This window comes from Geospiza fortis, unplaced genomic scaffold (genome assembly GCF_000277835.1).
Source record: "Geospiza fortis unplaced genomic scaffold, GeoFor_1.0 scaffold237, whole genome shotgun sequence".
Classification (NCBI taxonomy): Eukaryota; Metazoa; Chordata; class Aves; order Passeriformes; family Thraupidae; genus Geospiza; species Geospiza fortis.
This window is the reverse complement of record NW_005054319.1, coordinates 1,785,930-1,800,788: the sequence shown is the minus strand read 5'-3', so window position 1 is coordinate 1,800,788 and position 14,859 is coordinate 1,785,930. Positions and strand designations below refer to the sequence as shown.

The window sequence follows — 14,859 nt, the reverse complement described above, 5'->3', positions numbered from 1 at the left end:
TCCAGGCAAACCCCACTCCAAACCCACCAACTCTACAGGCCTGAAAGTCAAAGCCCTCCCTAGGACCTGCTGCATGTCATGGCCTGAATTTCTCCTTCAACTGCTCACAAGGACAGGGAGCCCCAGTCCTGTCAGGCATTTCTGTCTATATTTAGATTTTACAGCTCCTTCAGGCACTCAGGACAGGCAGACATGAGCTCCAGCTTGGTGCAATAGCCCAGCAGGGGAAGTGTGCTCACATCTCAGGGGGAAGAGCATCCACCTGCAGCAGAACTACACATCCTGCAGTTCCAGCACACAGAACCAGCAGAATGAACATTTTGCTGTGAAAAACATTTGTCACTGATGTCAAAGCCAGAGCCCCTCAGGTGCTTGCAGCTCCCAGGCACGAGATCATCACAAACCTTCTCAAACACTTGCAGGAAAAGTTTAAAATGCTCCACCCTTTCAGCAACTTTCACTTTAACCACTTGGTCTCAATTCCTTGCACACAGACTTGTGGCACCCAAAATAATATTGACTAAAAGCCCAAGTAGGGTGGGATTTCCATTTTCCTCAGTATTGATACAACACTGGAACAAGCCCATGGCACTGTGTACACACCCTACACTGTGGCAATCAAAAGAACACATCTGATGGAATCCTTGGACTTTACTGCCCAAGGACAGTAAGGAGATGCAGACAGACAGATCTAAACTTTACTGTAGCCATGCTTCCTTGTGCTTAAAAAGCAGCCTGGATGCCCCACAGGGTTGTAGGACCTTCCTAATATAACCTGTACAAATCAGAAGACTCTTTGAGAAGAGATCTCCTCCTCCAGACAGAAAGCAAGTCCAACATCTTGACGTGTAAAAAGCATATCCTCTTTTCCTGTCTCATGCTCACACTTTACCTGTTGATTCCTTTTTAAATTCTTGACTTCAAAAAGGCATTGATCTTTCTAGGGAAATCCTGAAGCTCTGGATTCATACAGACAGAAAACTAAGCCTCAGCTCCCCCACTGTCCCAAATTGGTTCCACCTGAACAGGCAAGTTTACAGTTATGATTCCTCACAGGTCCTGCCCCACATAACACTAAAAAAATCCAGCAGCTGTTCTGTATAGTGAGAAACTTGTAACGTAATAATCTCATTACATCAATCAAAATTAATTAACTGAAACTACACCAATTCTTCAAATTTTCTATAGCTTCTATTAAACAGTTGTTGACTCTATCTGAAATACTACCTAAACAAATGTGCTCATAAAAGAGGGAACAGTACATTTCTCCTCAATGCAACAAATCATGGGTCAGAGACCATTTCCAAGATGCTTTGTAAAACCTCATTTGACTTCTAATATATTCATCAATTTAAGCAATGCTTGACCTGAGATGCTGTGAACACACATTGAACAAAATAGTCAGCATTGCATGATACTGTGCCAGGAGCAATCCAAAACTCCTCAATTCTCCAGACAGTCCTTCAGTTTTATAAAGATTTTGGGTCTTCATTTGGAAGGATGCTCTGACTGGCGTCTGAGTAGTGCAGCTGTTCTTACCAGAGGCTCCCATCACATGTTGAAATAAGCTACTGCGCAATTACTTAATTATCTCTCTCTCTCCTATCCTTAAAAAAAAAAAAAAAGTAAAAATCCACTGCAATTCAACTTGAAGCAAATCCAGTTAATCCAGTTTTATGGCTGAGAATTAAAACAGAGAGAAGTCAGAGATTCAAAGCTGCAGTTCCTGTGGCAGTACCACCACTCTAAGAGGCAGCGAGATTAATGCCTTCAAACCATAAGTATCTGAGGAACAAAGAATTGCAAAAAAAAAAAGAACCAAACGCCCTTTTTGTGCAGCTTAGCCTTGCTGGTATTTCAGAGCCTGCTGTTCAGAAATCCTAAGCCCCTTCCCTGTCCCTGGATGCTGCCCAAGCCCCTGCCCAGCAGTGAGGTTTGTTCTGCCCAACTTCCCCCAACAATCACTCCCTCATTCCACCCATCCATCTTCCCTGCCAGAGCTGCTCAACCATCCCTCATAATTCAGAGCTGAGGAGCTCAGGAATAAATGTTACAGCACACGCATCAAGGGAACTATAACTTTGAATTACCTGACCTGGGTGAGTTTAAATTCTCAGCCATAACATTGGATTAACCTAATTTCTTTTTATTGAATATTTTACCTTTAGAAGTCCTACAGTCCTTTCTCTCAGAGAAATATGAGAACTGAAGGTCATATAAATTCTTTTATGGGGATATTTCTAATTTTCATAATCTAACCTCTTAGCAGAGAGCATTAATATCTAGTGGGGGCAGAACAAAGCAGAATCCAGTCAGTATTCTGGGGGAAAAAAAAAAAAGATCGCATTTCTATTGTTCTTCACAAATATCTCATAAAATAACATAACTTTTAACTTTGCTGCATACTCTGAATTGTTATAAAATGTTTAAAAACCCTCTAAACTTGCTGCTTAAATAGAAGCTATGTCAGAGATAACATCAATAAGAATACAGAGGCTGTCCTTGTGCCTCCACCTCAAAAGCATCAGACATAAAGATAATAATAAACCCTGTATTTTTAACATTGCAAGGTTTACCAGATACATAATAAGGCAAGAGAAAGAATTACAAAAAACCACTTCCCAGAAAATTGCTAAGGTAATTTTTATTAGCTCTTTTATGCTTCTAAAAGGGAAAGGGAAGCAAGGCCCACGGGCCAATTCATCTTCTGCCCCCAGGCTGGCCATTTGAACTCAGCCTCACCATCTCCATGGTGAGAGCCCTCGGGTGCTGAAGCTCAGCTCTAACAAAGCACATCACCCTCCTGCCTCCAAGGGACAAATTCCTACAGGTACACGGAGTACAATACCCAAAGTCAGGGAAAAGGCAAATTTATCCACTAGCTAGGAGGAATTAGGACAACAGATCAAGAGCAAAGGGTCTCACTGGAGAGGATGCAGTGGAAAGCAACAAGGGCAGACTCCAGTGCCCACAGCCTGGGAGCAGCTCCTGCATCTCAGAGCCAGAGGTACCTTTGACAAATGCAGACTGACAAGTGAAACTAAAGGAACTCTCAGGCTTAGAAAAGCCATTTTGGAGCAGGATAAGGAAGTGAAAACTCAACAATTCTGCTACTTTCTTCATTCAGTCAAGAGCGAGTGGTAAACTTACTACCAAGTTAGGCAAAGTAAGGAACAATGGCAAAAAAGAAAACCAAGCACTGCTCTGGGAGCCCACACCAGCAAAAACACATTCTTTTGACTTTCCAAAATCTGCAAATCACACTTCAGAAACAGTAACATTTTCTGGTTTAATGTAAAGATTCTTCCTCCTCCCAAATGGTCTTTGTGCACTGCTTCAGCACTGCTGCAGCCAGTCCCTTCCACAAACACACCGATCCCAGCTGTCCTTATTCATTCTTTATGGAGAGGTTCTGCAATTGTATCAGTAAATGATATTAGCAGACCTCGTGAAACAACCTGTTTCAAAGGAAAATGGCTTGTACTCATTCTCTTCTGGAAGACAATTGCCATTTGCTTAATATAGCCATGATATTTCACTGAGGTAATTATACTCTTAGCTATCAGTAACAATTAAACCCTTAGATTGAGGTTGCTTAATAAAGGTCTCCAAATAAATAACACATTCCAAACACAGTATTTTAAAATGTCAAGCATGCAAATAGGATCTTGTAATGAATATAAGGAAGCATCCAGTATAAATCAGCACAGAGTTAGTTTGTCACTGTACAAGTGCCTGCAAAAACTGCTGTTGGAGTATTGTGGGATCGTGCTCAGAAAGCTACAGAAAGGGCAGTGCTGCAGATGAAACCATTTCAATAAATACTATGGCTGGTTCATGGCAGGGCCAGGGTGAAGCCATCAGCACTGCTGTGCTTCTCCAGGGGCAGGGCTGAGTGACTTGGGGAGCAGTTGAGGCTGATAAAATTCGTATTTGTTCTTTTGTATTCCCTGTAGCAACTTCCTTGAAAACTGGAGTTAGGCCATTCCATTAAAAGCTAAATAAAACTCAGAAGCAGACAAATTAGAGGGTACAGACAGAGGGGAAAAAAAATCACTTTCAGACTCTGAGATCTAGAGATACTTGAAATCAGGTCAACAGATCCTAGCAGGCTGTTAGGTATGGAAGGTGACAGAGAGCATGGTTTAAAGGTCCTCACAGTGCAGACTGCAAGATGATTAAGAAAGGTAAAGCAGACCAATGATACATATGAAAAAAAAATAAAAATTAATCAGGAAACGTGTTGTGGAGTTATCTAGCAGGGCATCTATTGCAGGCAAAGAGTGATACAGCAAGTTACCTCCAACACTGCTACATGTGGAGGGAGCAGCCTGAGCTCCAGGAGGAGGTTAAGTGGATCAGGACTAAAATACGACACAGCAAGTAACTGGAAGAAGTTATTTTTAAAAAATCCCCACAATAAATATGGGTTATACAAGGGAACAAAAATCAAAGCAAACTAACAAACCAAAAAACTGTGTTAAAGTAACTCCTCACAGAAGTCCATTTCCCTGGAGCACTTTCCACCTCATAGAGAGAAGGCAGTCAGAGACCAACAAAAGCAAAGTGTGATATTTCCTTAACTCCAAAGAATGTCTATGGAAACAGTCAACAACCCCCCAAATGATGCATTCTCCTCACAAAACTCAGCACCCTTTATCCAGTAACCCAGACACTCCTGTGGAAATCACAACATGAGGCCCAGCAACCACCCCTCATCAGACTGAACTCAGGAGCATTTTAACAGCAGCTCACAGGGCAGAGAATTATTCATAAAAGCACCTACCTCATCTCTGACCTGCTGGTCTTCATTCTTTAAAAAAGACACCCTACAAGAGCAGCCTGGAAATTAAAATTGATGATGCTACTGGTTTCTAAAGATTAAAATTCAGCAGTGACCTGTTCTGAGCCCCTGCACCCTACAGGCAGCAATTCTCTCTTTGCCTCTTTCCCACACCTCTTAATGATCTTCTGCCTCCTTCTGCTATTATCCTCCTCCACACCAACTACCAACCACTTTTTTTCTCTGAAATTGTTGAACTGATTAATATAATCAAGTTGAAGTTAGAGAGACCTCTGCTCAATCTAAAAGGCTGCTGGGTCTCCTTCAAACAGTGTCCTGTCTCCCTCTTCTCAAGGATGGATGGTCCAAGGAAGCACTCACAAAACCTGCCTTGATTAATCCCTGAAGAGGGAGACCTACAATCCCCTTAAAATGTATTTATTTGCCAGTCCTAAAAAGGAAGGTAACTTCCCTGAGTTTATAAAAACCTACAAAGGGGAGACACAGTGAGAAGAGGGAAGAGTTTGGCTGACAGCCCTTAACAACCAGGTGTGGACAGCAGCACAGCTGGGGATGCACCTGCAGCAGCACTGCTGAAATGCCATGCACAGAATCAGGACATAGACTGAGGGAAGGAAGGAGGGAGAGTGATAACAGCCAGGGAAAGCACTGGGTACTTTGGATACTGATCACAGCCCCGAGGAGCAGCTCAGAGCTGCCCCAAGGCCAGTTTTGCTGCCTGGATGCAGAGCACAGCTCAGAGTGTGACGCCCAAAAATCCTGTCACAAGGATGAGCTTTGCCAAAGTGCCTGTTTCTAGTGCTGCTGAGTGCAATACTGGCTGCTGTATTTACAATTTATCTTCCACATATCTCAGCAAAAGGGTTAATTCACCTTCTTTGCTGCACGCCCAGAACTTTAAGATCCTTATTTGTGCTTTAAAATCATCTATCTACCTCCTCAGAAAAAACATCCTGCAGGACCCAATATGACAGAGAAGCCATCAGCATTATTTTAAATCTTTACTGATTACAAAACAAAGCAGATGGCAAATCAAGTCATGAACTCTGCATCTGCCATGCTTAATGAACAGTTTAATTACCTAGTCCCATTTCTGATGCATTTTTACCATTCTCAGCTCTGGGAGTCACTAATACACTTCACACTGACTGATATCTCCAGGAACATGTGGTATCGGCAGTCAGCTGGAGTTGGTTAATCAATACTTGTTTAATCTCTAACTTTTATGGTGATGGCCTAAATTATGTCTCAATAGAAACAGATTTCCTATCATATCACATGATCTGGTTGAGAGCCCAGGAAACAAAAGGGAATTTTTCAGTCTCTTCTCTGGGCAGCAGAGTACCCAAAGGCAGATAAGTGCACAGACAGGAAATAAACACAGTGAAACAACAACATCCAACACAAGCAGCTTGGTTCAGTCGTTGTGTTGTGCCTTAGATGAGAGCAAGGGCTGCAATTATGGCAGTGTGCACTCATAAAGCCCACAATTTCAGGAACAAATTAGACTAATTTGGAATAAGTTACAAAAAGCAACTGAAACTGGGCTTCCCATTTTGAGTTTTGAGCTCCCTGCAAAGGATCACACCCTGGCTGCAGGAAGCAGGGCATTTTGTCTCTGGTCAAACCTGCAGTGCCATGGGCTGATGCCATGCACTCCAGAGCTCCTTGCAGAAGTTCCTCCTGAGCACAGAAGGAATCACTGCTTGCAGGAGCCACTGAACTGAACATGTGCAGGGCAAGAGGCTCCAGCTCTGAGCCCTGGCAGCAGCCAAGGAAGAAACTCAGCAAGGGCTGATCACAACGGGGTAAAATCACTCAGGGAGAGGAGGAGATGATGGCCAACCTTTGGCCCTCCACATCAGAGGGCTTGGGGAGCTTTTGAGTGAGCCTTTATTGCTGTTCTCCAGCAACACTTCTGCTGCACAAGGCCCAGTTGTGCCCTCTGGAAGCTGCCCTCCTGAAATAAATAACCAGAGCTGGCTTTCCATGAAATACTGCTCACACTCAGGTAAGGATTTTCAGAAAGGGTTTTTCATTTTGGGAGGCCTCTATGTCATATAAAGTTTCCTAAGAGATTCCAATTTTAGCCATTCAGTAGCAGAAGTGACTGTTTTTAACAAGCCCACTTCATAAACAAAGACCAGGAGTTGTCTTTCTTTGAGAGAAACACTCAAAAGCTTAAGGACAACACAAAAGTCAAATACAAAACTGTGTGAGTAAACATGGCATTCAAAGCAAATGCAGCAGTAAATCAAACAGGCAAAAGGGCAGAGGTGGATTAGGTGTTTCCCCAGCATTTCAGGTATCTCCCAGGACTGCTGTATCACAACTACCTCAGGTACTAAAGCAAAAATGAAAGATTTTCCCAAAACTCTGAGCTAAGGGATGGCAAAAAGCATGACAGACAGCAAACCCAGCCAGGCAGATCTCTGAGAGAGTGAATCCATCGCTTCAAACATCAATTTCTGTTCCATCACCTTAAGTGAAGGGAGTGACACTGCAGGAGAAACCTCCCAGCCATCAATGTCCAGAGCCTCGGTGGTGTCCTAATCCAGCCTCATGTTTCATTGAACACATGTAAATCTGCAAACTTCAGTCCTGCCCTGATTTATAAGGGCATGTGGGACAAAATGATCAACCAACATGTTCTGAAGAGCAGTTTGTGAGCAGGAATAATCAGGATGCAGCTCCCACAAGTGGAATGGATGGGGCTGGACCACTGCAGGAACACCCAGAGACTGCAGAATGCTCTGCCAGGGAACAGAGATCTGTAGGGATGCACTGAAGTGTCCCACACTGACAGCTGTGTCACTTCCAAGCAGTAAACCAACTGGAAAGGACCAGGTAAGATCAAGAAAGCCCAAAAGAAGCAAATGAGGCAAGGAAGGAAGCAATGGACAGAGAGGTGAAAAGCACCGGGATGGAAATACAAGAGCAACCAAGACAGACAGAGACTGTGGCAAGTAGCAACTGAGCACGACTGACAAGTGAGACTGGCAGTCTGTAAAAGCCACAAAATACTGCTTCAATCTTGGGGGAAAAAAATCAGTAGCCATAGCAGTGAGAAGGAGTCAGACTGGCAAAGCAAATGCCCCCTGAAGAGAGTGCATTTACCACTGAAATATTTGGTCCTGCTGTTACCAAACAAAAAAACAACTTACTGTTTTCTATCCATATTTTAAAACACATTCTAGAACTGAGACTTCCAGGTTCCAACCTGAGCCCAAAGAAAGGAAAACTGTTAACAGCATTAAACTTGCGCTGTTGAACACCTCTGATGCCTTCCAGGCCCTGTTTGCTCAGCACACAGGAACTGATTCACTGCCCTAGTAGAGGGTCAAACATGCACAAATGCAGAAGTCATACTATCAAAAGCAATAGCATTTCAATCATATATATAATACTCTGCCCCAAATTGGATTTTCACAGTCCTATTTAACAAGACAAAGACTGAATAGAGAGAACTCATCTTTTCCATTCTCAAATTACATAAAAGCACACCACAGTACTGATGCCACTAATTAGATGATTAAATACCATTCTAGGTGATATGCTTTCAATGTAAAATAATTATTTTTGACAGGAAATGTATTTGCTCAATCTCATTTTAAATCACAATATCATACTTTTTTTAATTAAATGAAATTCTTTCTTCTGATTTTGCATGAGAAGAGCAACCAGCAGGAGAAACAGTGCTGAGGATAGATTGTCCAAGTACCATAATGCATGTACTCCTTCACAAAGGACCCCAGCATTCTCTGGATGGAATATAAATTTTCAGAGAACAGCAAAGTCTTTATTCCTTCAAAACAAGTCAGTTGAGGAATGACTGAGCACACTGAAAACCTCCCCTGTCAAAACACAAGTTTATTTGCCATGGTCTGATGAAGAACACTTCCAACTTTTCCTACGCTCCTCCTCAGGGGGAGCAGAGCAAACAAAGCAAAGGTTTGTCTTTTCATATAAATCAGGGTACAATCCATCACATGACAAAGTAATGTTGTGGTTTTGTCCAGTACTTAAAGAAAAGTAATGATATTTTTGTGTTCTATGACAAAAAGTGTTTCTGCTGAGCACTGGAAATAAGTTAACAAAGGGAATATTTTAGAAACCATCGGAGAAACTTCCTTCAGGGCTGAGCAGTCCAGCACAATATTAGACAGCTGAAAAGGTTACAAAACCAGGTTTTTTATTGGGCTCAGTGTTCACCTGTGTCTTATCCAGCCATGGCAGTCCCAAACCAGAACACTACAGAGAGCTGCCTGCTGCTGGGGCAGGAGGGCTGAGAGGAGATGCCTTTTCTGTTTCCATGGAGAGAGTTTGGTCCATCCAGCCTGCCTGCAGTGCCTGCCTCAGTGTGAGGCTGACAGAGCTGCTGTCATTTTCCTCTTTGCACCTCTGTGACTCTCCATGGCATCAAACTCTGCAGTCAGAAGATCTGATGGAATATCCCCTTGTAAAGTGGCTGCTTCATGCTTCAAGAGCCCTGCTTACTGCACCATACATCACAGCTTCTTTGGCTCAACAATGACACGGGAATTACACAAAATTGGGCGCAGCGCAATTAAAATCAATCAAAATGCTTTTGTTGACACTGGAAATCAAAGTCTAAAGCTCAGGCACCACAGCAGCTCTTTCCCCTCCTGCCTCCCCACGTGGTGATGTGCCTGGCTCCCTCTCATGAGCTCTGACTACTGGAGTCTGACCTTCTGCACACACATAAGCTCATTTACGTGAGCAGCTTTTATAACACCAGGGAGATTGCTCAGATGGGGGAAGTTTTGCAAGGAGTATTCTTGGAAAGTGAAGTAACTCTCATTCTGGCTACAGCAAATTATTATTCCCTTTGTGGAAAGCGAGCTCTCAGAATTTAATATAAAATTTTCAATGCTCTGCAGACTTCTGAATTATTGTATAGAATTTCATCATGAGAGCACACCTGATATAGGATGATGCAGACCCCTTTGATATATTCTATAGAAGGAATCTTAAAACGTATTTTCAATTTACTGGTCTAGTGCTTGCCATTACATTTGAACAGACTTCCAGCGTAAGAGGAAGGCAAATCTCTTACTCCCTGTAAATTGTTTTTCCACAGGAACAGTTGACAAGGTGCTGCCACTTCGTTCTCTTTAGGAAAGGAGGCAATGCAGCCAAAGCCATTATAAATTCCCTCCAGTGGCTCAAAACACTCCAGCAACAACACGATTCAGTTCTCTGCCCTCACATGGATGCCAAGGCGCAGACAAAGTCACATATCCTCAGCACAGCACAGCTGGGGAACACAAGCACAGCTTTAGGAGGCACTGGTACTTCCATTCCAGTGGAGCCCTAAAGACAGGTTCCATGTCCCCAACAGCACTCATTATGCAAAGACCCCAGAACAGTTTTTTATTAGCATGAGTTATAGAGGTGAACAAAGAAGAAACAGGAAGGACTGCACCTGGCAGAAAGAAATAAGGACATGTGCTTTTCCAGGCTCACCTTGGTGAGGAGCACCACGCGTTTCTGCAGCCGCCTGACCAGCGCTTCCTGGTGTTCCCGTTTCTTCTTCTCATCCAAGAGCTGGCTCTGAACACACAGGATCTCCTCCTGCAGCTGCTGCCTGGCCTTCTCCAGCATCCGGGCACTAGGAGAGATAGGACAGACCCGTAACTCCTGAGTGCTGCCTCTCAGAGACATCAGGAAAGCCTCAGAGGAGAAGCATGACCATGACTGTGTCACTCTGATCTTACCGCTGCACCACTGGAAACTGGGCAGCTGCATTCTCATTATCAGCTGCTGTCAGAAAAAGATGTGAGAGAAGAACCACCCCAGGGACAGCCTTCTTGTGCAGCATGAGACAATTACTGGAACCTCACAGGTAGGAAGCATTTAAATAATTGCACATCAGTTTCAAAATCAATCAGTTTGCCTTTGAGAACGTGTTTTGTTTTCAACAAACAACCCACACTCTTGGGTTCTACTGGATCTTTTCTTTTTTTTTCTAACAAAAGAGAAGAAAAAGTAGTTTACCATAATCTGCTTTGATTGACAGATAGTACTCAGCAAGTAATTACAGCCACACTACCTGCACACTGCTCTTGCCAGCAACCTATGTTGGAAGAGAAATGTCTTCTGAGGGCAGGTGACTGGCACTTCTTTTGAGATGGGCACATGATTCTCAATTAAACCAGAACAGCCTGGCCCTCTTCTCTTCTCAGTTCTCCATGCAGCACATCGTGGTGATGCAGAATTATCTGTGAGCTCCTGGAGGGGCTCTCCAGGTGTGCCCTTCAGCCCCACAGCCTGCTGCTGGACACTGAGGGGCAGCTGCTCCCAGGCTCACATCAAGCAGCTCATCACACACCAGCTGCTGGCAAAGCGCTTGATCAATAACAAAATGAAAGTGGAACCACTCCTATGATTAAGAGTCAGTTCATGATTTAAATATGATGAGTTTATCCAAGACTGCACTAAGTCTTTAACGAGTGAGCAGGACATGAAATAAAAGTGTTGCACACAAGTCAAAAACCCTCAAGCAAGCAAGGAAGATCAAACTCAACATCTCCAGCTTAGTCAGGAACAGAAGAACTTTGTTTCTCTAATGCTAGAAACACCACTGGAAAATTTATGATTGCTTCCGAGGGGTCTTATTCGCCGTTATATTTGAAAAAAAAGAAATAAAAGTGCTGTAAATAAAATAGCACTACTGTTAAGGTCATGTTTAGATAGATCCAAAAGGGAATACTTAAAGCACACTTCTAACATAAATCAAGTACAACCTGCAGTGCCAGGTCACCAAATTGTATTTTTTGGGAAATGTATGTAGGAATTCACGAGAATTCCAAAGCAGCTGTCTCCCTACCTCAAAATCCTTCTCTTCGAAAAAAGTATTTGTTTTAAATCACTGGATGAATTAGAAACCTGTTTAAAGCTCCAGTTCAATTTGGAACCATTCACAGACCAATTTAATAATTGGGAACTGTGAAAGAGTCTCTTCATTGCTGTATTCAGGTGGGAAGGTTCATCAAGAGGGCTTCACATCTGCATTTGAAACTGGATAATTGCATTAGCAGGGCACCACTACTTCCTTGCACCTGTTTTAATTAATCAGCTAAGAAGGGCACCTGTGCCAAGAGTAACATCTCTGGTGGTGGAACATGCCTGTGGGGCAGCCTACCAAGCTTGCCCTCAAAACAGGGCAGGAATGAAGGGTTAATTCCTGGTAACCTCAATTTCTGCCTTAGGATTTATTACAGTTTGTTCAACAACATTCCTTGTTATGCATAGGGTAAATATAAGTACAAAACCCTCATTAACTGTGATACATGTGCTGTAACAATTAAAATCACACTACAGAAACCTTACTGCAAATATCTTTTTCTTTATCAAAGAACCTTTGTCCTGATTAGAGTCAGAACAAAAGAAAAAAATGCAAGCATAAGATTAATTACCCTGAAACAGCAAAAATCTCACATTTGATTATTGCAAAACATTTTGATAAGGCAATGGAGCAATCTTTTTTCTTAATCTCCCAATATTGTGACTTATTTCTATAAATGTTGAGTGGACCAACAAATGATGATTGATTTGACATTCACCAAGAAAAATGAGATGTGTGCTAGGTTTCCTTCCCAAAAGAATGAAAAATATTTGAGATTCACGTCTCATGGAGAGCACAGACATTCAGCCACACACAAAACCTCCAAGCTAGGTTGGAAAACAACTGCTTTAAAACATGAGAGAAGTTGAGCAAAGAGAGACAAATGGGCAATTTCCTCAGCCACTGCATGGAAATAGCACCTTCATCTGTTTATATTTCAGCCTCAGTACAAATGTGATGTTAATGTACCTAAAATTCAAATGCCAGAGATGGCTCTGAAAGCGAGGACAATCCTCAAGCTCCCTGAACTGACTGTTACCATAGGTTCCCTTGCTATGGGAGGCGTGAAATTCAACTTCCTCACAACTCTCCATACCATGCCAAAGTACATTATTGAGATCCTTTCTTCCTCACTTTGGACAGATTGATAATTCTTCCAGAAACTGCACCAAATACAGCATGAGCTGCCTCTATAAGGAAAAATCCAAAAGGAAAGTGCTATTTCTTATTGACACAAAACAGGATTTGCAAGTAGGTACTCAGAAGCAAAAGCCTTTAAAGCCAGACTTGTGCACTATTCTTCCACCCTGACGACACCTATGGCTTTTCAGAAGTAATTGCTCACTCAATATGAGCATTAAAAAATAAAACAAAAGAGGCACAAAGTTCTCCATTCAACATAAGCTTAGGGAAGTGGCATTTTAAAAAATCTTTGCAAGTTCAAAGTAAACCTTTTAAGCCTTAAAGAGAAAAAGTCATTTCTGTTTATCAGCCTATTAATGTTCCTTGTTCCACATCCCAGTGAATGAGATGCCAACATATTTCTGTTCTGAGCTGTTTGAGACTCTTCATTTTTTGCTCTTCCCTTCTGTAATCCACTTTAATGCAATCTTAATGATAAAACTTCATTTTCCAGAATATTCTTTGAAAGACTGAGAACAATGAGGGCACACAGTGAATACTGAAGCTATAAGATACATTTTAATAATCTCCTTCAAAAATGACAAAAGCAGCCGACAGCTTCCCCCCCCACCCCCTAGTGATCCATAAAACATTATTTTAATCATTCCATCCTTTCAGTAGCCAAGTTACCACCTCAGAGTTACTAAAAAAAAAAATAAAAAAAAACAACAAGGAAAGTAAACAGGATGCCAGAACCAGTCTGTGTGTGTGTGAAGCTGGGAGGAAAACAAGGGGTCCACAGCGACAATTAGAAGAGGAACACTGTCTGGGTCATGTTGTAGCTCAGCAGAAGATGAGACACGTGTACCTACCAGGGCCAGCTGTCAGGAGGGAGAGCACATCAAAGAGAAAAGCAGAGTGTGATGGGAAGAGCAGTGAGGGAGCACAGGGGGAGAACACGGCGACAGCGCCAGCGCACACACCGAGCTGAAAAGAGAAACGCGCTGCAGCCATCGGCATCCTCGTGTCAGGGTGCACAAAAAAGGGTTAATGCAGAAGCTAATGAGGCAAAAAGGAGCCGGGGAAATTGTTTTGCAGCAAGACATTTGGATGAAGGAACACCCGCTCCTGAAAGTTGACAACTCGCAGGCATCTCAATGAATCCACACGTACGCACATAAACCAGACTGGAAACTGATAAACACAGGGCTGAACAAAAATGATATTTTCATTCCAGTTCCTCCCCCACAGGTTTTCTGAACAAACACAAAGCCATAAGGAAAATCAGAGTAACTCCAGCATGTCTTTTATTTTCCAGTGGATAGCAACAGGGCATCCCTGTCTGTGCTCTCCCTCAAGGATTCTTCCAACCTCCAATTTCTGACACAGACAACTTCCCCCCTCAGCCTCTGCCTAACCTGCCTCAGCACCATCCAGGATGGGAATTAAAAAGGAAGAACAGAAGGGAGAAGATGAAAACAGTTTGACTTAAATAGGGAGAGAACACAGGAAAGAAAAGGTGATGCTTGGCAAAACAGAAAAATATCCATCCTATGTTAAAAAGGGGAAAAAACTGATCCATTACAAAATGCTGCTGAAAAGACTGATTGGGGCTCTGAGAACACAGCTACAGATGGAACTAGTTTATTGAACTAGCCTGAACTAGTTTAACATTTAAGACAAGTAAACTAGAAAAATCACCATCAGGAAGGAGAAAACTTTAGTGCTACAAATGTTTCAGCTCAAAATTCAGAAGTTTGGGTGCTAAATTTTTACTACAATAAGATTGGCATCTCTTTCTGCCTCCTTTCTTCTTCACAGACAGAACTGTGGCTATCGGGAAGCAGTAGCACCCTCCCCTGCTCTCAAATCCTGCCCTGCACTGGGACTGTGGGAGCTGTGGGGGCCAACAGGTCTGTGTTATCTATTTACTCACTATATTCAGAAAGAGAAATGGTACAAAATACGAACATCTTTAGTAGAAGTTATCACAGGGGCTATATTTTATTTAAAGCTTTAAGTGTGCCTCACAGAGAGCCCTATGAAATACTGCTGCACAAAATAC

General features: G+C 42.6%; 1 protein-coding gene across 4 annotated transcripts in view; it reads right to left on the bottom strand.

Annotated features, from left to right (window-relative positions):
- MAD1L1 (mitotic arrest deficient 1 like 1) overlaps positions 1–14,859 on the bottom strand; it is a 352,753-nt gene that overhangs the window by 239,148 nt on the left and 98,746 nt on the right. For 3 of the 4 annotated variants that reach the window (XM_005420353.3, XM_031056543.1, XM_031056546.1), the window contains one exon: positions 10,292–10,436. In XM_005420353.3, the coding sequence (XP_005420410.1) occupies positions 10,292–10,436 (145 nt within the window). Of the gene's footprint in view, positions 1–10,291; positions 10,437–13,666; positions 13,799–14,859 lie in introns of those variants that run through there. The other variant, XM_031056545.1, reaches the window with a different exon arrangement.